Genomic DNA, 24026 nt, shown 5'->3' on the forward strand with positions numbered 1-24026 from the left:
GGTGGGGCGAAAATTTTGTGGTGCTAGGGTTAGGGTTTTTTTTCCTCTCCTATTTATATGGTTCAATAAAATCTCTAGGAAATTAAATAGAATATTTGGGAAGATTTGATTCTCCACAATTAAATTAAATAAATATTGTGAAGTAGAGGAGAAAGGAAAAATGGCGTAAATTAGGGTAGAGAAATAGGAGATATTTTTCGAAATCTTGGCTATTTAATTAGGCAATGATTTTGTTTGGTATTTTACGGAGTAGAATAAAATATCACGGAGCAAAAGAAAATCTCCCATGTAGAAAGGAAAAGTGGCGTGAATTATGGGGAGAATAGGGAGTAGGCGATTTTTTGCCTATAATTTATGTGTAGGATTTATTTAAATATTCACGGAGAAGAAAGATATCACGGAGCAGAATAAAAATAATAATTCTCCCACCAATTATAGGAAATAGGCGTGAATATTGATTTATCCATAAGGAATCAATTTTAAATATTAACTAAAATAAGATATGACAAGATCTCCTTGAGGTATGGTAAGATTTGCTAGAGTATTTTTATTTATTCATGGAAGAGAATAAATAAGGGATCAAATAATATAATTAAATAATCTCCTCTCCCATAAATAGGAGATTTTCAAAAATCTCCTTATAATAGGCATGGGGGTCGAAATTTCATGAAGGAAAATAAGGAATAAACGGACTTTTGAATTTAATTTAGGTAATTATCCCAAGCAATAATTAAATCCAAGAAAAATAGAATTTCTTCTCCAATAATAGTAGGGATCGAAAATATCAAATAATTAAATAATGATCCTATTAAATCTCACTCACCCCTTAGGTAAATAATTCACCACAATATTATCAACAATATTGACTATTTAATAGACACGTCATAACATCAACAAGTTTGACTATTCAACTCAAACTCAACCCTAGGCACAACTTGGTCATAAGAACTCATGCAATAAATTCATTCATCATTTAATTCACGTCTCCCACGTCATCAATAGTATTAAATAAAAATTTTACGGCTCTAAAATTAGGGTTCGAAATTTCGGGATGTTACACAAGTAGCAAGTGTGCGTGGAGTGTGTACGAGAGTTAGTGTGCGAGGTGTGTCCTCGTAGAGCTAGAGGTCTGTCCTCGGGTGTCTTGTGAGGTGTGTCCTCCAAGAGTGTATTTTGGGGTGTGTCCTCAAAAGTGTTGTAGTGTTGTGTTGGTGTTGTGTACACCATCGTGTTGTGTATCGGTGTTTCGTACACCGTTGTCGGGTTTAATAAAATTCCGTTTATGTGTCGATGGAGTACCGCTGATACCCAACATCCTTATCAAAATAAAACTTGTATTGGTGATGTAGTTGATAAAGGTGAGTTCTCCAACATTGAAGATTTGATAAATTTAGCAAATATTGATTTCTAGCAGAAGAGATAAAGCTATCCTACCATTTGCTTAAGTTGACATTGATTCTCTCATTTGCAACACATTGTTGAGAGGGTATTTTCATCAATAAAAGTTATCAAAATAAATTTGCGAAATAGAATGGGATATCTTAGTTCTATACATTGGTAAAGAAAATTTTAAAATAGTTAAAAATGAGACTATTCTTCAGGCGACTTTAAAATATGACGACTTATCGAAAACAGTTTTCAATCTGATTATTGTGTTGTAAAAAATTGTGTAGGAATTACATGTAAATCTTCATATTTTAATGAGCTCGGGATAAAATTTCCAAAGCCACCTACTTTTTGTTTGGGTTAATATTAATCTAAGTGCAATTGTATTCTCGTCAAATCATGTCTTGCATGTAGAATTGGATAGACAATTTGTTTGAGAATATGTTGCAGCGTGTGTATTGAATGAATTGCGACATGTACTTATATTGGATCAGATAGCCGACATCTTCACTAAATCATTATCTAGGAAATTTCTCCCATTGTTACAAAAACAATCTTTGGATTAGTATTGTTACAAAAACAATCTAAGTGAAAGCGTTCACATCTTAGCCGATCGCACCATTGCCACTCTGTCAGTGGTGAAAAAAGGAAAAGAAAATGGAGAATGGTCCTAGCTTGGACTCAAAGCATGGGAAGGCCAGCTTGGTTTTCTCATTGGTATCGGCTGGTTTATACTTATGTTGGGGGTTATTGTTAAACTCTTAGCTTACTATTTTTGGGTTTGAGCCTTTTATTTTTTAAAAAAAGAATAAATATAATCAAGAACATATTTATAATAAGTTAACGTTACAGGACTCTTCAATTACATGCATCAAATTTAGAATTTGAAGAGATTTAGAATATGTAAGTTCTAGTATTTCTATTAATTTCTCATTCAATGTGTTTAGCCTTTCTAATTAGAAGTTTCTTGTATTACTTTAAAATGATATTTTTTTTAATGTAGATATAGCAAAATAAATATTTTATTTTCACTTTGACTGATTCAACTATAATCATGTTATAATTTAATAAATGAGAAAAGAAAAGGGAGGAGCTCCAATTTCCATCCGCGTCTCGTCTGTCACATAGTTTCTTCCTTATACAATCTTCGAGTTGTGATATTGGGCGGAACTAATTCTTAGTGACGAGCCGTAGAACCAAAATATAGTTCATTACTAAGTAAGAAATACTTCATTTTAAGATCGTTTTAATTCAATCTTCTGCAATAAAGTAATATGGTCTAATAACGAAGTACATACAAAATAAAGTAAAACATTTGTCCGATTTATTTTAATAACTAAATTAAAAGAATTGATGGCTGAGATTTGATCTATAGTTTGGTATTTAAAATTAGTTCGACATTGAATATAGGTTAACTTCTTTGTGATGGACATAGATCTATTCTAATTTGTCCCTTATTCTTTTAGACACAATTTTTTACAAGAATTATTTTAATGTTAATACTAACTACACAATAATTCGTGTAAGTGATAACATAAATTTCTTAGTTAAAGGAAAAATGTGTTATGAAATATATTACTTTTCCCTCCGTTTTTTAAAATAAAATTTTGTAATGTCACGAGTTTTAATGCAAAAATAGTAATAAGATAAGGTGAGACACGTAATGCAGTAGTATTAGTGGAATATATGATTCACATTGTTAATAGTACGTGTAAATGTAATGACATGCAAATAAAATATTCTGAAATAGAGAGCTTTTATTTTTAGATAATCAGATCAAAAAGAAAGAATTTCCCTTTCTGAAAAAATGGAGGGAATTCTTCGTGATCCTTGGAAATTAAATCCAAATATAAAACTATAAATTCTTGGACTACGTATCAAATCACACGGTGATATAAAATAGCCTAATACTTGAAAATACAACCCTCACTGCCTCACACCGTACGAGAGTTATAATGATATTTTTCCACTCATTCACCTATGAAAATTCAACGTCAAACGTTGAAATTCAATTCAATTTTTCATTCCACACATGATTTAAGCATAAAATACTCTCATTTTCCAAATCCCTCCACCTATATATTACAATTAATAAAAACAAGAAACCACACATTATTCATCAAGCACACAAAACAAACGTCAAAAAAAAGAGAAAGGAATTATGCAACGGTCACTAGTAGACATGCACAAACCGAACCGCACCGGCGGTTAACAGTCGTTTCATAAACCGGTACTGGAAATGGCACGGCAGTTCCGAACCGCCAGACGATTCGACGGTTCACACAGTCCAGTTCAGGTTCAATGAAATGCGAAACCGGAACTGTCGGTTCAGAACCGCTGGTTCAATGGTTAAACCGGCAATTCAACTAAAAAAAAAATTAATATTTTTATATATAAAATTTAATTTTTATATTTATAAATTAATTTAATTTTTACAAATAAATGAATAAAAGAAATTCATAATAGTCCATATATATTTGATGGGCTTATGGATACTATGAAACCATTCTTGATTATTTCTCTTTTATAGAGACATCCTTGAATGTTTTTTATTTCACTTTCAATGTGGGACAAAAATATGTTGAAGTATTTTCTTTTATAAATAACTACATGTTTAGATCATTCATTCATCTTTTTCCAATGTAGGATACAAAACTTTTTATTGTCTTCTACTTTACTTCATTTTTTTTGTAATATATAAACAAAATTATTATTTTAAATATATTCTTGATAGAATAAACAATTATTGAGAAATATGATTTGTATATAGAAAAATAATTATTTGTATAATACTCCCTCCGTCCGCGAATAAGAGTCCCGTTTTTCCATTTTGGTCTGTCCACAAATAAGAGTCTCGATTCATAATTACCGTAAATGGTAAAGAGACTCCACATCCCACCAACTCATTCTACTCACTTATCATTTAAAACCAATATAAATTAGTGGGACCCACATTCCACTAACTTTCTTCCACCCACTTTTTTCAACATTTATTAAAACCCGTGTCGGAGATGAATGAGACTCCTATTAACGGACGGAGGGAGTAGTTATCAATAGATTTATACAATTTGTATAATAATTATTCTTTTAATGTGTATAATATAGTATTTAGAGTGAACTGCATAAAAGGGCCATAACTTTCCGGCTTGTAACACCGTTGACTTCTAACCAAAAAAACTCCCATCACAGGAGTCTAACAAAATATAGAATCACAAACCTTGCATATTTTGCCATTTTTCAGACGAAAATGCCCAAATTGCTTGAACCATGTTTGGTTGGCGGGAAAGTAAAGTTGGCAAGGAAAATGATTCCTAGGAAAATGAATCCCGGGAATATGATTCCTAGTAACATTACTTTCCTGTGTTTGGAGAATATCAAGATTTTAAATTTATACTTAATTTAAACACCAAACTAAATATATTTTAATTATTATTTTATTTATAAAAAAGAATAATATTATAAATTTTTTAATAAATTATTAATTATAAATAATAATAATTATATTATTATATTTATCATTACGATGGATAGTTTAAATATGGATTATCCATCATAATATATAATAATATAATTATAATTATAGTTACATGGAGTATTATACTCATTTATTATAATAATTAATATAATAATTATTATATTATAATTATAACATTTACAGATATTATAATTGAATAAATTTTATAAATTAAAATTGTATTATGACTTTATTGATTAATTATTAATTTATATAATATAATAATTATTATTCATTATACAATTTATATTATATAATTATATTTTAATTATTAATAAATTATTAATTACTATTATGAATTATTATAAAACATATTTATAATTATGATAATTTTAATTATAGTTATTTATTATAGTGAAATTAAGCATAATTTATAATTTTAAATTATTTTTAAAATATAATAATAATAATAATAATAATAATAATAATAATAATAATAATAATAATAATAAAACTATACTATATTGCTTAAATATGTAAGAATCCTAAAACTGGGAAAAAGAATACCTAAGAAAAGCTAAGATTTAGAATCCTGAAAAGTTGTACTAACTTTCCTTGTTCTCGGATTCTGATTACTTTCTCAGTTTGATTAAAAACCGAAACAAACGCAGGAATTTAAAATTTAAGGAATCAGATTACTTTTCCAGAGAGAATCCTGGCAACCAAACATGGCCGAAGGGTAATTTAGTCTAGTTATTCTTCAAACCTGCATAATTCTGTACACCTACGCTTTGACTACAAGCTGATGTGTAAGAGATGTCAAAAATCAAACAAGCTATTTGAATAACTTACCTGTTTCTATTGAAATATGAAAATCATTAATTCATGTGTTAATAGTGACTTGAATTTAAATTTGTTGTCTCGTTGTATTGAAATTTGCCAACAAAGCCTTTGCCTTCTCACAAATTCATTCATTATTTTAAAGTATAACAATAATTATCAGTCAAAAACCTACTAATATTCTTATTTTAATATTTTTAGCTAAAGTAAGACCCCAACATTCTCAAATGTTAATCCATTAACTACCAACAACTAAAATTATTTAAAATAAGCAACCATAATACTATTATTGTCACAATTAATAGAAATATATTATTTCCAAAAAGAAAAAAAAAATCAATTTTTATTTTACTAGTATAAAATTCCAACTAAAGCAAATCAAGCTTTTTGGAGAGAGAGAGCTCTTCCTATTTTCTTTTGTTTTTGTTTTAATTTCAAAAACCTCAAATTGAAGATCAAAAAATTCCACAAACCAAAAGTCCCCAAATCCAGAAACCCTCCTCGCCATGGACGGCCACCGCAATCCGCCGCCACTCCTCCACCACACCACCACCGCGCAAATCCTCCGCCACACCTCATCATTGTTTAATTCCCACCTCCTCACCTTCGTCTTCCTCTCCTCTCTCCTCCTCACCTTCCGCTCCAATGTCCAGAACACCTCCTATTACCTCTCCTCCCTCATCGACAACGACCCCTCCTTGAAATCCCTCATTTCCCGCCTCGATTTCTCCGCCTCCTCCCATCTCCACCACCGCCACCACCCCCGCTCCGCAGCCGCCGCCGTGCCTTCCTCTACCTCTCCCACGTTGGAACCGTCTACGACAACTTCTTCTCCGGCGATTCCAGTTTCGATCGCTCGTTATTCCATCCTTCCTCGAGGAAGCACGTCGCCAATTCCACCTCCATCGTCCTCTCCTATTCGGAAAACCTCTCAGAATGCTCCTCTGTTAGGGTTGTTAGAAAATTATATAAATAACAAAATTAAAAAAATATAACATATAAAGTCTAAAATCACAGCACCAAACGGGAGTGGAGTGAGATGAGAGAGCGAAAATGACTACAAGTGAAAGTGAATAGGAGGAAAGTGAAAAATATAGTTTTTATAGAATATCAATTCAGGTACACACAAGGTAGCTTGTGAGAAGCCAAACGTCTGCCTATTTTCAAGGGAGAGAGAGGAGAGAAGACTTGACATTTCAGTTACATCATAGGGTGGATGTCAGCCAAACTGCATGTTGTAGGTGTATGCAGACAGCTCTGCACATGCGACATCGGTAAATAGACGAGAATGCCCTTTCAAGGCATAAGGGTGTTATTGTCTGAAAAAACCTGGTTTGTGATTTTATATTTTGTCACACCCCTATGGTGGGATTTTTTTGTTAGGGGTCAACGGTGCAACAAACCGAAAAGTTAGAGCCCTTTTATGCAGTTCACTCTAGTATTTATTAGTTACTCCCTCCATCCCGCTTAAAATGACATGTTTTCTGTTTTAGTTTGTCCCAACTAAGATGACACATTTCCTTTTTTGGAAACTTTATCTCTCCAATGAATACACCCGACCACTCTTTCTCACTCCTATTAAAATATTCATCTTTCTTTCTCTCCCTTTTTATATACTTACACCAACCTTTTCTCACTCCAATCAAACATTTTAACCAATAACTTCTAAACTCTCGTGTCGGCCAAGAAATGTGTCATCTTAGCCGGGACGGAGGGAGTAACATATACATAAATTTATAAACATAAGCAAATCGATAATGATAAAGAATTAATGAATAATAGTTCATGTAATAATATTAGTTGCTAAATTGTAATAATAGAATATAGAGTACTAATATACACAAAGAATGATGGGAGATCTATCATATAGTTATAACTAATGACTTTTATCCCACAATGAAAGAAAGAGTAACACATCCATGAATACGTAATTATAAAAGAGAATAATCCAATACACTCTCTTCCAAATTAAAGGCTCAAATCCAACATTAAGTATCGATTTGATTATGTGAATAAATTTAAGAATATGTTAATTATACACTTGTGGCATATTTCTTGGGAATTATATGGATTTAAACAATCAAGATCCTTGTCACTTTTACTACGAAAAGATTGTGTCATCGATTATGATGACTTATTCCACGACTAGTGTAGGATACCTAGCTCATTTGCTCTTGTACATAAGCACGAAACATTTAATGGCTAATCAAAGACAATATGATAAAATTAATTCGCCACACAAGTCAAATATGATTTTTGGTATACCAACTACAACACCATACACCATCAATTATCCCCAAACACGATCCAACTTATAGCCACCATTTAAGAATCGTTTAGCACTCAAATTCATGGAAAGGACCAAAGGAATGGCTAACAAGAAATATATGATCAAATTGGATCAGAGATCGGCTCGAGGTGGCATCCTAAGATAGACATCAAACTTTTCTTTTTTAGTATGTTTTATAGAAGATGTCATATTTTTATTTTAAATTTTTTTTTATCAATTTTGTTTTTTTTACTTTCTACTTAACCTACAAAATAACAATAGGTTTAATTTGGCTGAGTCATGAGGGTCTCATCCGAACATGGCCGAGCCTGTCAAACAGAAGGATGAAAAAAATTGTTCAAACTCTTTTTAAAGATAGGATAGTTGTGGTTAGATGGTGGTGCCGCTGCCGCAGGATGGAAGAATTAGTGTGGGTATGACTTTATGAGTATGTGTTTTTTTTTTAATCTTTGATTTGGAGAACGAATGAGAGAATGTGATTATAGAGAATGAGAGTAATGAAAAAATGATAAATGAGTAAAAAAAATATGAGTAAATTGGGGAATACAGTGCGTCCAAATTTTTGGTGAATATTCGGAGTAGTATCGTTTCAAAATAAAAATAGTTTACCAAAAAAATACAGTATTTTAAGGTTCTGGGCAGAGGAGTGTAACCATACAGTCCCTTCGTCCCTAAACAAATACTCAACGTTTTCCTTTCTGGGCTGTCCCACTAAAATGAAACGTGTCCTAAAATAAAAACATCACTCTCTCTATTTTTACTTCTCTCTCACTTTACTTTCTCTTCATTAACTCATAAAATACCACTGCATAAAATCCTGTGCCGGAAACCAAATGTTTCATATTCATTGGGACGGAGGAAGTAGACAATATTTGAAATGACGTGAGTTTTAATGCACAATCTGTAAAATAAGACAAGATATAAAAAGAAAGTGATTGGAATATATTGTTAGTGGAGAATGAGACTTGCATTATTAAAAAGAAAAAAAGTTTCCTTAAATAGAATTGATCAATTTTTAAGGGACATCCAAAAATGGAGAAAAAATTCCCCAGTCAAGGAATGTCAAGTGACAATCCTATTTGGTATGTACTCTTATTTATTATACATAATGTGCAATCTTTCCATATAATAAATGGTGTATATTTATATTTAGAGTGTTTCCATATTTTATAATCTAGTTGGAATTGGGATTATATATAATTTCATTTGTCAAAAGTTTATGGATGTGACGTACCACGTAGGATTTCCACTTTGGTATTCGTTGTATAAGGATTTTTTTCTCCGCAAAATGACCAAAGTGGTCTATTTTTGTTGGATAAAATGAGAATTTATCTGTATGTTAATTTATTTATAAAAAATATTAATTGAATTCTTATGTACTCCTACTTATCTTCGTAACATAAATTTGAGTTCTTGTCATCGGTGAAAGCAATGAAAATTAACCATTGAATTTTCCCATCTCAATCAAATCATCGATTGTTTGTTCTTCCATAACAAATTATTGAAATGTCAATAAAAAAAACTACTCCCTTCGTCCCGGCTAAGATGACACATTGCTTAGCCGGCACGGAATTTTAGGAGTTATTGGTTAAAATGTTTAATTGGAGAGAGAGAATGTGGATGTAAGTATTAAAGTAGAGAGATAAAGAAAGATGAATATTTTAATAGGAGTGAGAAAAAGTAGTTGAGTGTATTAATTGGAGAGAGAAAGTTACCAAAAAAGGAAATGTGTCATCTTAGTTGGGACAAACTAAAAAGGAAAACGTGTCATCTTAAACGGGACGGAGGGAGTACTAATCAAGTTTCCCTAAGAGCATCCACAATAGCTCAAGGACTAAAACCAAACACCTCCTGTCATATCATCATGACTAAAAATTGCATGCCACATCACTAGGACACCCAACTGCACAATTGTGGACAAGAAACTGGAATAGCACTAGAACTAGCCACAATAAACAAAATTATAAAAAACAAATAAATTACATTCATTAATTTTTGTAGAAACGTAGTTGACATGATGGATATCATAATTAATGACCGTATATGCACAATACATAAAGACACTGGCAGGTCGAATTATTGCACACCTACTTCTGATTTAAACAAACACACATAGTAGTTTAGTTATTGAGATTGAAGGCGTGATGCATCAAAAATGGTGGAATTGTTCAAGAAATCTCTGTACCAAGTTGCTGAGAGTTTGGGAATCCTCTTCAAAGTTGGGTGCTCAATCTGATATAATCCGAATTTGATGCCGTATCCGTTCGACCACTCAAAGTTATCCATCAAGCTCCACACGAAATATCCACGGACATCTCCCCCTTTCCTGAAAATTGGAGGCCGTTCAGTTGCCATGTTTACTTATGACTTAAATGCCATGTTTATTAGCCTTTTTCTCATAAACAACGCATCTTGGTCTTGTCTTCACAATAACAATATTACATTGCTTATCCCATAGTTATATCTGACTATTGTCTTGTCTAACGAACCCAACATTACCAAATAGTCTACTGTGGGTATTCCAAGAAACCGTGGCAGAAATATTTGAGAGAACAGGTTGAACTTGATTCACTTTTGCATAGTTACCTTATAGCTTGAGCAAGATGTGCAAGATACGACCGATGAAACTGGATTCTCCCGACATCATGGAGCTGGAAGCTGTCGTCTTTCTCAACAGGATACGAAAATCCTGATTATTTTAAATTGGGATCAGCTTTCCATACCACGAAACAAAGCAAAAGCAAAGTTAAGCACACATACCATTTTCAGTGACAAACATTGGCACATTGTTGTATCTCTCCTTGATGTAATCCACGATATCTTCCATGCCTCTTGGTACCACATAGAATCGATCCATTCCAGTCTGCGAAAGAGTAATGGATCGATCGGGTAAGATGATCTATAATTAGTAACGTAATGCAGATCAAATGGAAGTATGTCAAGTGACTGATACCCTCTCCCCAATTGGAATGCCATCGCGTTCTCCAACAGTGTACACGAATCCACGGATTGCACGGTCACTACCTGCAGTGCAGCTGCTGTCATTGCATATGCAGCCTGAGTGGATGCAGTCCTTTGCATAGAGCGTGCCATAGTGGTTTATCCCGATAAAGTCTATGCTCTTGCTCAAGAGCAAGCTTTGCTCTCCAGTGAATTGTGGTAGTTCGCTTCCATGGATTTGCCTCATTTCGGGAGGGTATTCCCCAAACACGAGTGGATCCAACGTCCTTTTATTAAACAATCAGGCAAACATCATGTCACTAGTTGAAACAAAGAAAATTACATTATTCTGAACACTCACCAACCAGTGTTGAAAGCCAATGCCCGATTTGCAGCTTCCTTGTCATTCTCGTCATCTGTCAATGGCACGTACATGAAAGCCGACACTGTGATGCCCAGTACACCATCCATTTTTGACTGTTTGAAGATCAAGATCACTTCATACATGAAGAAAAAAATTCTTTTCATAATTCTGCTGCATCATATAGTAAGTTTGTTGATCGATTACCTTAAATCTCTCGCGATACAGCTTAGCAGCTTGGCCATGTGCCAGCAGCATATTGTGAGCCGCAACAAGAGGCTCAACATCCGAATTCCCACTAGCACAGTCACCAAACGGAGACGAGCAACGAAGGGGTGGAAACACCGCCCTTTCATAGGCGAACTCTGCATACAAGTTGATCTCATTGAATGTCAACCAATGCTTCACTCGATCTGAAAAGCTTCTGAAACACACTTCAGCAAAATAGACGTACTCCTCTCTGTCAAAGCCACAAACGATAATATCCTTAATCAGCGATTCAACAAACACGACGACATATCCTAGCAAACAAAGAATTGGATGATGTATGCTTACTGCATCAGAGGACTGAGCCAACCCCCAAATCGCTCTTCAAGTTCGTGAGGAAACTCAAAGTGGAAAAGCGTCACAAAAGGCTGAATGCCTGCAATATAACTCTATCAGTTTCTCTCAATCAACGGAATGGATAATCACAACGCCATACTACCTCTAAGCAGGAGATTATCGATAATCTTGCTATAAAAGTCGATTGCAACTTGGTTAATCACACCAATCTTCCCTCCTACATTCATAAACACAAAGCCCTTTTTCACCAAATCAAACTAAAAAATTGCAAAACTTCACCTCAAGACATGAAATACTATCATACTAGGCAGAACTCTACTCCATGAAATAGAAAGGCGGTAAGCAGTCAACCCCAGTGATTCCATTATCTCAATATCTTCCTGGGAGTAATCATCATCAACAAATAAATAAAACAAGAACAGAAGCTCAAAAATCAATGATTTTACTCTTTCTAATTATACCATGAAACGATGGTAGTGATCATCAGCTATTTCAGCAGTACTCCCATCTATCACATTTCCTGATCAATTTTTCACCATAACTTCAAAAGTCAAAGTTTTTAAACAAAAAGTATGAAGAAATCATGAAATTCTCAGCAATTATTATAGAACAAAGTAATAATTTATCAACAATTACCATCAATGTGGCAGAAAATATCCCAATTGCTTAAGCTCTTCCCATCTTCATGAAATGCTCCTTCCACCTGAAAAAGAAAGGAAGAAGATAAGGATACAGTGAGAGACATTTTGAAAATAAAAAAAACAGAGACCTGAAAGGCGGAAGTGGCAGCTCCAAAGAGAAACCCGTGTGGAAAATCGCTTCTTTTGACATCAGTGAGTTCTTCAGTGGAGGATTTCACTGCAGAAATTGATACGATCAGAAAATAGGTGCCAATTATAACACACTTGAGTTCGGCTATCTTCATATCTTTCAACTACTCTCTTCATAAAAGTCGGATCTGCTGCTTTATTAAATAACGTGAGCCTTTCATTTTACCAATTTTTTTTATAGTAAATATGTGTCAACATCAAAATACTTTCTACTCTTTTAAAGACGAAACACTTTTTTTTTTTAATTATTTCACTAAAAATAAAATGTTTTTCTACTCCCTCTGTCTGCCATTAAATATTCTATTTTTTATTTTTCGTACGTCCGCCGATAAATGTCCTATTTCATTTTTCCTATATTTGGTATGTGACTCTACATTCCACTAACTCCACATTTTATTATAAAAATAATATAAAAAAGTAGTCCTACATTCCACTAACTTCTCTATCTGTTATTACATAAAGTCAAACAATTTATTAAAACCCGTGCCGATCAAACATGTGACATTTAATCATGGACAAAGGGAGTAAAATATAATAACATGGTCATTATACTTTTCTCTCTTACTTTTCTTTATCTTCATTAACTCACAAGACAATATTAGAGCACTCCCAATGGGGGTGGCGAAAATCCGGCGAAAAATCGCCGAACATCGCCGGATTATCGCCGGCCGTTGTGGTGAAATCGGCGATAATTCGGCGATAATCTTACCGTTATTTCGCCAAGCGGCGTTTTTTCGCCGGATTATCGCCGAGCGATCGCCGGCCACTGTGGGCGACGCTCGGCGATATTTAAATTTTTTTTTAATTTTTTTTTCGGCCCAACGGCTATTTTTACATCCCACCCCTATAAATATTTCCTCCACTTCCTCCATTCATCACCCACAATCTTCATTCTCTCCATTTTCAATCTCTTCTCCCAATCTTCAATCTTCATCAATCTTCCAAAAATTATGAGCTTTTGGAAGAAAAATTCCCGCTCGGGTAAGGGTAAGGGTAAGGGGAAAGAGTCGAGTTCACAAATTCCCAACACGGATGAAGCAAACGAGCAGTGGATGCACTCGTTGTTGGCGATGGGTTCTCCTCCCGGCCAACTTCCATACGCGGGTCCGTCTCCTTTGCAGACTCCTCCGGCGCGGAGACTTTCTCCGTACTTCAACTTTGCCGGCAGAATGCCCTCTCCAGCCGACGATGTGTATCGGCCCCAGTTCGACACCCCCGGATCAACCCCAGGCGACCAAGAATCTCAGGCCGCGACACTGAGCGCGGAGGACTTCGAGGTGGAAGAAACGCCCACCGAGCCGCCTTCTAGGAGCGGGAGGGGGAAGGCGCCGGCGTCGTCGGCTGCGACTGATACGGGTTCCGATGAGAGGCCGAAGCGGGTAAGGACTACTTACACTCTACAAGAGTCCGAGCTGATAGCCACCTGCTGGGCGGACACGTCACAGAACGCGGAGCGCAGCAACTACCAGACTGAGATCATATTCTCGGAGCGGGTTGCCGCGAAGTACAGGAGCCACAAGACTGCCTCAATGAAGGACCATGGCAGCGAGGCGATCCGTCGGCATTGGGAGCGCCTCATGAGGGACTGCGGCCATTTCAACGGTATTTATTCTAACTTGTTGGCGAACATGCCCAGTGGCCAGAACGAGCATATGGTCCGAGATGAGGCCATGCAGAGGTATTGTGGCCAGTACTTGTCGAAGGGGTTAAAGTATTGGAACATCTACGATAAGCTGAAGGATCTCCCCAAATTCCGGACGGGGATGCACGTCGCGCTGCACGGGAAATCGGTGCGCTCGCGACTTAGCGTTTCGGAGAGCGAGGGGAGCGCGACCCACATCGACTTGAGTGGGGATGGTCCGCACGAGCGCCCGGAGGGAGCGAAGAAGGCGAAGGGGAGGCGGAAGGGGAAGGGCACAACGTCGGAAGTCGAGTCGGAACCCCACATCGACTTAGAAAAAGCCACTTATTCGAGCAATGTCGCCAATCTGACGCAGATGTACACGCTGTACTTCACCGGCGGCGGGACCCCTGAAGAAAAGGCGGCCCTCTGGAAATGCATCCAAAGCCTGCAGATTACGATGGGCCTCGATCCCGACGCCCCTCCGGCCCCTCCGTCTTAGTTTTTTTTTTAAAAAATCTTTGTTTATTTGCGTTTTTTATTTGTAGTTTTTTTTTTCTCGTTGTATTATATTTTCCAATGATTAATACAACGATGAATTGTTCATTATTAGTCTATTTATTAAATACATTTGTAGGGAAAATTAAATAATATAAAAAATAATGATGTAAAAATGAAATGTTGAGTTAGGGAGAAATAAGGGAGAAATAAGGGAGAAACCAATGTAGCAGTTGGCTAAAAACTGGGGATAAAATGTGATGCTGATGTGGCGCTAATGTGGCAGGAGTTAGGGAGAAATAAGGGAGTGCCATTGGGAGTGCTCTTACATGAAATATTGTGCCGAAAATAAAATCTTTCATATTTATTGGACGTGGGAGTATGGCTGGCAATTATTGGCACGACACGATAACCCCACACGAATCCGTACGAAATTATAGGTTTGAGTCAAAGCTTATTGGGTTCGTATCCTTATCGGGTTGACCCTTTAAGAACATGAAAAATTCATGTCGGGTTCGTGTAACCCGATAAGAAATAGTATTATAACATTATAAACTTATAGTATTTTAAAAATGATATTTTTTTGCTGGATTTTGTTGCTATGAATAAATTGATGTTATTGTTCATCAGATCATATTTTGTAATCAGATTTTTGGTTTTTAATTAAGCTCTTAATGATCAGATTCAAGGTTTTGTAACTTTTGATAATTCAAGGTTTTGTAACTTTTGATAATTAAGAACCGTTGTTATCAGGTTCTTACCATGTTATCAGGTTTTTGACCGTGTTATTAGGTTGTGTTGTTATAGTGTCGTGTCATGTACGTGTTGTTATTCTGTCGTGTTGACACAATGTGGTTCGTGTCGCTAATGGGTTCATGTTGGGTTTGTGCCGTGTTCGGGTTTGAGGGTAGCAGGTCGGCTTCATGAGTTTGGGGTTCGCGTTGGGGTTTTCGTAGCACGTCGGGTTCGTGTCCTTATTGGATCGGGTCGTTAACAGGTTGACCCAGTAACGACCCAACACTCCCGATTTATCACCCCGGGGGGGAGGGGTTTTTTTTTTACGCACTCCATCCACCATTAAAAGTGATACAAATATGTGATATTGATTTAGCATTTCATCACTTAATTAATCACGTTTCTATCATAGTCAGTGTATTGGTCGGTTATTTGTTTCATAGTTAGTGGATTAGTGGATGGTTAGTTGGTTAAACGTTAGTCTATAAATTCGGTAAGCTCTTTCAAGCATTTCATAAAACAAGTAATAGAATGTTTCCTCTTGTTTAATTTACCAATTTTCTTCCTCAAGTTTTCATACGTATAGTTCATATTAGTAGACATCTGGATATGGTCGAGTTGTTGTTGTAACGACGTGGGAAGAGGGGTCATACGTTCAGAAGAGAAATGTGTTGGCGATGATGGATGAGAAAATGGAGGGGTGGCTGGAGGCATAGTGACAGAGGAGGTAATAGATAACGTACTGGATTTTGGAAGAAGAGTTGAACGAGTATTTATTTTGAGAGGTAACAATGAATGTTAAAGGTGGAAGCTTTTGAGTAAGTTCTTACTCCAACTAAAATATTTTGCGGAAGTAAATTGGAATTACAAAATTAGATAACTAGATTCTTCTTTTTTTGATGATCCATGGAAATTACAAGAAGGCCCTATTTATAGCAAACTTGGAAATGGAAACAACTATTCTAACAAACTAGAAAGTGGCCACTAAACCACTACTGCAATGATGAAATAACTACTAATAACTACTACTAATAACTACTCCCTCCGTCCCAAGGTATTAGACCAACTTTCCTTTTTGGGATGTCCCAGCATATTAGACACATTTCCTTTTTTAGCAAAAAGCATCTATCTTATTTTATTCTCCACCTACTTTTTTCTCTCTTCTCTCCCCTACTTTTTCCCTCTCTTATACTTTATTCTCTCCACTTTAACTATTTAAATATCAATTCCTTAAATCATGTGCCCAAAAGAAGTGAGTCTAATACTCCGGGACGGAGGGAGTACTACTTCAGTGATGAAATAACTACTCTATTATACGCTCTATTTTACCGCAATAGTAGAGTCATTTTTTTATTTCAGAACATTCTAGTAGAGTCATTTTCCAAGTTAGCAAAGAGTAAAATTTATTCCCTCACTTATATTATTCTCTCCACTTTTTTTTTATCTTACTTTATTATATATTTACTTAATATATTTAATCTCTTTCTTAATCTTTGTGCCGAAAAGAAGTGACTCTACTAATATAAAGTAGAGGGAGTAATAAACTGCTACTTAGCAAACTAACAATCCCTAGAAATATGTAGAGCTCAAACATAATCTTTGAGGTGAGTTGGTCTCTTGATCGTGCGGCGTGTCCTGAGCAATGATTGGGCCATGACTCGTACTATCAAAAAAGTCTCATTTCTTTCTGAAAAGAGATTTAAGAAATGTTAAAAACAGTAAATGGAAAACGATAAGTGAAATATGAGTTCCATTTAGATATATTAAATTTAAATGATAAGTGAGTACAATGTGTTAGTGGAATGTAGGGTCTCTTTTCAACTATAGTAATAATGAACCATGAATAGGAGTCCCGGACAAACCAAAATGAAAAAAACAGGACTTCTGTTCTGGATGGATGGAGTATATACAATATTCCCTCAGTCTAGAAAGTGCGATTTAAAGTCTCATTTGATTTATTTTATTTTTGGTAAGAAGACCTCACTTCTCCACCAATTTATTAAACTCACATAATATTATAAAATAATAAAAGTGAGATTCATATTTTATCATTCACAATTCTTACAACTTGCATCGAGTCAAAGTAGGACTTTAAACCAAGAACAAAGAAGTATTATTTTTGTGAAATAAGTGGGAAAAATAAAGAAAGAAAGAATATCATTTAAAATAGAATACGCCAGAAAATAAGTCACTTAAAATGATATGAAAGGAGTAAGGATATTTAAAGCAGAGTCATAATAATGGCAGCCCATATGGTGGTTGAGTCAGGGTCTTACTGTCGGAAAACTTTGTTGGGGGCAGCCCCGATTTCAGCCGGCTGGAGCTAGACTGTGGAGATACATTTCTCTTCGGCATGAAGTTTAAAAAGAGTGTGTCAAATGGATGGTGAATAAAGTACGAGAGATGAAAAGAGAATAGAGTAAAAGAGAGCTACTTTTTTGCCAAAAATAAAAATGACTCAATTATCTAAGAACTTCACAAAATAGAAAAATGACTCAATTAATATAGACCGAAGGGAGTATTTCTGTGTAAAGTGATATGGGAATTTTCTTTTCTTTTTGTATTATTAAATGATTTTGGGAATACATTTTATACTACTCCATCCATCTCATAATAGATGACATACTCTGGAAATGACATGAGATTTTAGGAGATATTGTTTTTTATATTTATATTATTGTGAGAGTGAACTATTTCTAAAAGAAGGAAATGTGACATCTTTTGTGATACAAACTGATAGTGATTCCTGGGGGTTTGTCGGGTGTGTTAAATTAAAGGAGTCCGTCCAACTGATCAGGATGAAAATCTCAAACTAGCTGAGTCATTGGCATGACAACCGGAACCTGGTATCAAATAAATTTCATCAACCCACTTCTATTGGATAGTATAGTGGAGGTAAGGGTCGAATCCCACGAGGATGGACACGTTCGGATAACTGTGGTGATATTCCTGGGTGGTTTTGGTTAGCTACCACGCTTTTGGGGTTGAGATTCTACCTAGGCGGGAAATAAAGATAGTACTCTACTGACTAGTGGGCGTGAAAGTGACTGACATGTGGTTGTGTTCGTGGAAATGGGGAACAAAGTATCTTAGAGGCATGTGAAAAGTAAATAGTTACTAAATGAGGAAACTTAGACAACATGGCATATCTGGTGGCTGGGTGACTTTCTGACAGGTTTGGATGGTACAACTGAAAAGTTAAAGACAAAAGCAAAAAGTAACCAAAAAGTAAAAGTGGTCCAAGCAAAAGTAGATTGTGATGTTTTCTTCTTCAACAAGTATTAACAGAAATCATATGAACACAAACTCCATGGTTAAAATCAGATATCAGCATAACAAAAGTTCTGATTTTTCTCTGAATTATATCCGATCAAATATTTTGGTAGAACCACCGAAATTGATTTGATCTGAAAGTGATTTCATCACGACTTTCAGATTATCCGTTTTGTTTCCGTTCAGTATATTGAATCTCCCTAACAGCCCAAATGGGTTGAGTCGGGTCATACTGTAGGACAACTTTGTTGGGGGAAGCCTTGATTTCAGCTGGGTGGAGCTAGACTTCGGGGATACTACAATTGCAATTTAATGCTATACATAATCATGCAACATATCGTCATATGCACTAGAGGGGTCTTAGCCTATGTTGATCCCTGAATCTCCAGGCTGTCCCTACTAGTGGTGTTGTGTACTCTCTCTGTTCCTTAATAATAGAGACACTTCTTTTCGGCACGAAGATTAAGAATTGTGTATTAAGTGGATGGTGAATAAAGTAAGAGAGATTAGGGTTGGAAATTTTTGAACGACACGATAATCCGACTCGAATCCACATGAAATTATTGGATCAAGCCTTATTGGGTTCGCGTTCTTATAAGGTTGACCCGTTAAGACCCCGATAATTCCCGGTTGGGTTCGGGCTGGATGCAGTTTGGATATGGATAACCCGTTAAGAAATAAAATTATTATTTTTATTATTATTGAAAAGATATATTTTACTTTAATTTTTAAATTTATTGTAAATCAGGTTTAAATCATATAAAACAGATTTTAATCGTGTAAATTAGGTTAAAAATAAGTTCTGATCGTGTGATATTAGATTTAATCATGTAATATTAGGTTATAATCGTGTAATATCAGGTTTGGGTCGTTATCGTGTCGTGTCAACCAAAATTATATCGTGTCGTTAACGGGTTCGTGTCGAATGCGGGCCGTGTTCGGGTTTGAAGGTAGCAGGTTGGGTTCGTGTTCGGGTTTAGAGTTTCCGGGTTAGGGTTAGCCCTTATTGGGTTGGGTCGTTATCAGGTTGATCCAATAACGACCCAATCTGCACGATTTGCCACCCCTAAGAGAGATAAAGAGAAAATAAAGTAAGAAAAATAATTACTTTTTGCCAAAAATAAAAATGAGTCAATCTTAGAATTAAATAGAAAAATAATTTTAATTAACATGGAACGGATAGTATATTTTTTCAGAGAGATGGAGATTAAAATGAAAGGAAGGGGAAGAGGTTCTAGAGAGAGATTTATGCTCTTTTTCACTTTATAGTTGGCAACATCAGTAGGACTACTTTTTTATTTATGTTTTAAGTGATTTGGGAACTTTCTTTCTTTTTTCTATTATTAGATGATTTTGAGAATATATTTTATACTAATACTTTATTCGTTTATAAAAATTATAAACTTTTAATTTTGTAGAATTATAACGCATAATTTATAAAGTAAGAGAAAAGAGTAGGTTAGCGGAAGTACTATTAATAGCGAATGGAGTCCATATTATTAATAGGGAATGGGGTCCATATTTATTTGTGGAATAATGTTTGTGTAAATACTTATATTTTAATATAAAAAAATAATACTAGTAGTTATTTAAATTATAATGTTTAGTCAATTTTAATTATTCTACTCCCGTCGTCCCTAGAAAATGTGAACATTGAGACAGTACAAGTTATAATGCACAAAGTAAGAGAAAGATATAAAGAAAAAATAATTATAGTACTATCTCCGTCCAACAAAAGATGTCACACTTGTGGGACGACATGATTTTAGGAGGTTTTGTTTTGTGTGTTAAATGGAGAGAGAAAATATAATTTTCTTAGGGCTCCACAATGGGGCGCCCTATGCGACGCCCTATGCACCGCCACATCAGCATTTTATCCTCCGCCCCTTACACCTGCAGTGGGGCGGACTATAGCCCGCCCTAAGCGACGCCCTAAGCATTTTACTTCTATTTTGTATTTATATTTTTATGTTTGCAAATGTAAATAAAAATAAACATATAAAAACAACACAATTAAAGGGAAATTATAAATTTACTTAATTAAAAAAAAGTTACAAATTAAGAAATAAAAAAAAAGCACTAAATACAAAAAAAGGAGGCTAGTCTAGAGTAGTCCCAACTTGCGGCTGAGGCCATCGATCATCCGTTGGATGCCTTCGATTTGAGCCGGGTTGGTCGCCTGCATGAGGGCGGTGTGCGCGTCCAACAACGTCCAGTAGTCGGAGGAGGCCGCCAAATCCGAGTAGGCATGGGCCGCAGTCGAAGTCGCGGACGGCGTCGAACTCGGGGTCGGCGACGGGGCCTGGTCAGGCGGCGTGGCGGAGGAGGATGTGGCCTTGCCCTTGCCCTTGGCAGCGTTGACGCCGGGAGGACATCGGTGTGCCGGAACTCCATTCCTCGAACACCGGATTGTTGAGGTCCATTGGAGACGCGCCGCTATCGCTACTTGTATAATCAGCGAAGGTGCGCTTCGATGGCCTCCTCCTCGCCGCCGTCGATGGGGGAATCACACCACCAACGAATTTTTGCTTCTCCCTCAAGAGCGCCCAGGACTGGTAGTGCTTGAAATCTCCGTACAATGAAATGTACGGCTGCATAGCTTTGTCCCGCACATCCGTGAGGCTCTCGCCACTGCCCTGCTCCCTCTCGCACTTCTCGTACTCTCCCGCGAACAAATTTACCTACTTCTTTATTTGATCCCAGTGCTTGAAGAGTTGCTCCATGTGGCGCTTGTAGGCGTACGCCGGCTTGGCCGCGTTGTATTTCTCGGCGATGCGCTCCCAATACGTAGTCACCTTCTGGTTGTTGGCGTACACCGGATCCTTCGAAACATCAATCCAACACCGTTGTCGGAGTAGTTCGTCCTTCCTGGGTCGAACTCTGCACACACCTCAGTTGAAGGCAACTTCTGGGCTCGTGCCTTGGTCCGCTTCTTCTTGGTGGTGGACCCAGACGCGGCGGCGGAGGGGCGGTTGGGAGAAGGCTCCATGTTGGACAGCCCGTACGAGTCGGTGCTGAAGTCGGGATCGTACTCGGTGTTGGTGTTGAATGGCCGATATTCGTCGGGTTCTGTACTCGGCCATCGTGCACCACCAAACATCGGACTATTCGGATTTGGGTAATCTCCGGAATCCATTATGCTTGAAATGTAGAAAATGTAGTGTTTATTTGAGAGTGAAGAGAGTGAAAAATGAAGTGAAGATGAGAGGTATGTATAGGTTTTGAAAATTTAATAATAATAAAAAAAAAACGGAAACGCGTCGCATCGTTCGCGTCGTCCACACTGGCGGACGATGCCATGGACGATGGGGTATCCTCCGCGCATCGTCCGCGGACGATGTTTCGGGCGCGGACGATGGTTAACCCATCGTCCGCGATGCTGCAGTGGCGGACGATGCATCGTCCGTCGCATCGTCCGCACCATTGCGGATGCCCTTATTCTTGTGACAGAGAACTTTTTTCAAAAAAGGAAATGTGACATCTTTTGTGGGACAAACTAAAAAGGAAAGTGTGACATCCATTATAGGGTGAAGAGAGTATTATTAGTGGAGAACGGAGCGCACCTCTTCTTAGAGAAAAGAAGATACTAAAATTGTAATGAACTATTTTTATGCGACAACCAAAAATAGAAAAAATACATATTGTTATGGGACAGAGGAGTATCAAAATATTGAATCATATTAGTGTTTTACTTCTTCTTAATTGTCTCATCCATGTATAAAATATTGTCGATGTTTAATATGACTCGTTTATTAAAATAAATATTTCTTTACTTTCTTTTCTTTTTTCTCGTATTATTTAAGTTAAATACGAACGCTTTAAACGTCACAAATGATGACATTTTGTAGAAAATTTGGAAATTTATAAATTAATATTCTGATATTAAATGTTATTGGACTGACTAAAGTTTATTAAGCTTCATTATTTAAATGACCGTCATTCCATACAAAAATATATTACACCCTTCGTCCGCAATTAATTAAAGACACATTTCGACTCAACGCAGGTTTTTTATGTATTAAATTTACAGTAGAATGTGAGTAAAATGAGTTGTTGTGAAAAAAGGTAAATGTGTCCTTAAACGACAAACACCCAAAAATAGCAAATCATATCAAATTTTGGCTGACGGGGGGACTATTTAAATTTTGTGTTTGAAATTCATTATGTAGTAATTTTATTATTTTATAAATTAGTTAAATAAGTAGGAAAGATAATTAGTTAAAGGTAGGACATGAGAATGAACTAGATTTCTACATGAGCAGGGGAAGATGGTCTTTTGGCCTTGTTTCCCAAACTGTTTTGTCTATCTAATCAAAAGGAAGAGGCTTGTTCTTTGTGTGTTAGCTCAGCTCGCCCTCTTATCCTTAAAATAATTTATTTTTATATAAATAGTAAAATTAACATTACTTTAAAAAAATTTAAGCTGTCAGAATTGAACTAAATATATATAATAAAATACACACCATACATATGTCCTTATAAGAGTATGTGTTTTTGTTTGGGCACACATTTTAATGTACAATAGAAAAAAGGGGTAGAAAGAAAAAATAATTAAAATATTGTTGACAGAGAATGAGTCTCACCTTGTTAGAAAGAAAAAAATTTAAAATTGAAAAATGCACATCCTTATAAAACGTACTGAAATTGAAAGAATGTATATTTTTGTGTTGGGATAATTCTTAGGTAGGGTTTCAAGTCACTTAAGAGTTTCAAGACATGACTTTCATATGAAAATATTTTCCAGGTGATAGATAAAGAATTAAATAGCACCTAGCCAGCTGGAATTTCTATCCTATTTCTAATGCTAGATATGGAAATTATTCAAGCTATTAATTAGTTGAACCAGCTGAATAAAGGATATGGAGTATGTCCTACTTCAAATGCTAGATGTGGAACTATTGAGATTTTCAACCAATTAAACCCATATCCATGATTAACATTCTCGTTCTTTAGTATACTCCATAATTTTAAAAATATAAAAACAAGTGATTAAAAAAAGTTAGAAAATACTCCATCCCAATAAATATGAAATATTTAGTATCTGGGAATAAGATTTTATCCAATGTTGTTTTGTGAAATAATGAAGAGAAAAAGAAAAAAAATAGATATAGTGTTGTTTCCATTTTAAGAAAACGTTTTATTTTTAGTGCAACAGAGGGAGTATGTGTTAAGAAAAATATATTTATTAAGTTAAATGGATAAATAATAAAGTAAGAGAATGACTAAAGTAGTGA

General features: G+C 35.7%; 1 protein-coding gene across 2 annotated transcripts; it reads right to left on the reverse strand.

Moving 5' to 3' along the window:
• Positions 1-9931: 9931 nt before the first annotated feature.
• LOC125211001 (beta-glucosidase 18-like) lies at positions 9932-12795 on the reverse strand. Of its 2 annotated transcripts, XM_048110671.2 has the most exons (12): positions 12605-12793; positions 12472-12538; positions 12297-12355; positions 12140-12215; positions 11978-12052; positions 11827-11914; positions 11479-11731; positions 11272-11387; positions 10924-11197; positions 10731-10833; positions 10557-10659; positions 9932-10296 (listed from the first exon to the last, which is right to left on the reverse strand). In XM_048110671.2, exons 1-12 carry the CDS (start codon positions 12758-12760, stop codon positions 10095-10097), a joined length of 1572 nt encoding a protein of 523 aa, XP_047966628.1. In that variant the 5' UTR covers positions 12761-12793; the 3' UTR covers positions 9932-10094. The 2 variants fall into 2 exon arrangements, with proteins under 2 accessions (XP_047966628.1, XP_088923082.1); XM_089066956.1 differs by having other exon boundaries at positions 12472-12795.
• Between the last annotated feature and the right edge of the window lie 11231 nt (positions 12796-24026).

The sequence above is a fragment of the Salvia hispanica genome, chromosome 3 (genome assembly GCF_029641045.1).
Source record: "Salvia hispanica isolate PSC_SH4W2 chromosome 3, Shi_PSC_v1, whole genome shotgun sequence".
Classification (NCBI taxonomy): domain Eukaryota; kingdom Viridiplantae; phylum Streptophyta; class Magnoliopsida; order Lamiales; family Lamiaceae; genus Salvia; species Salvia hispanica.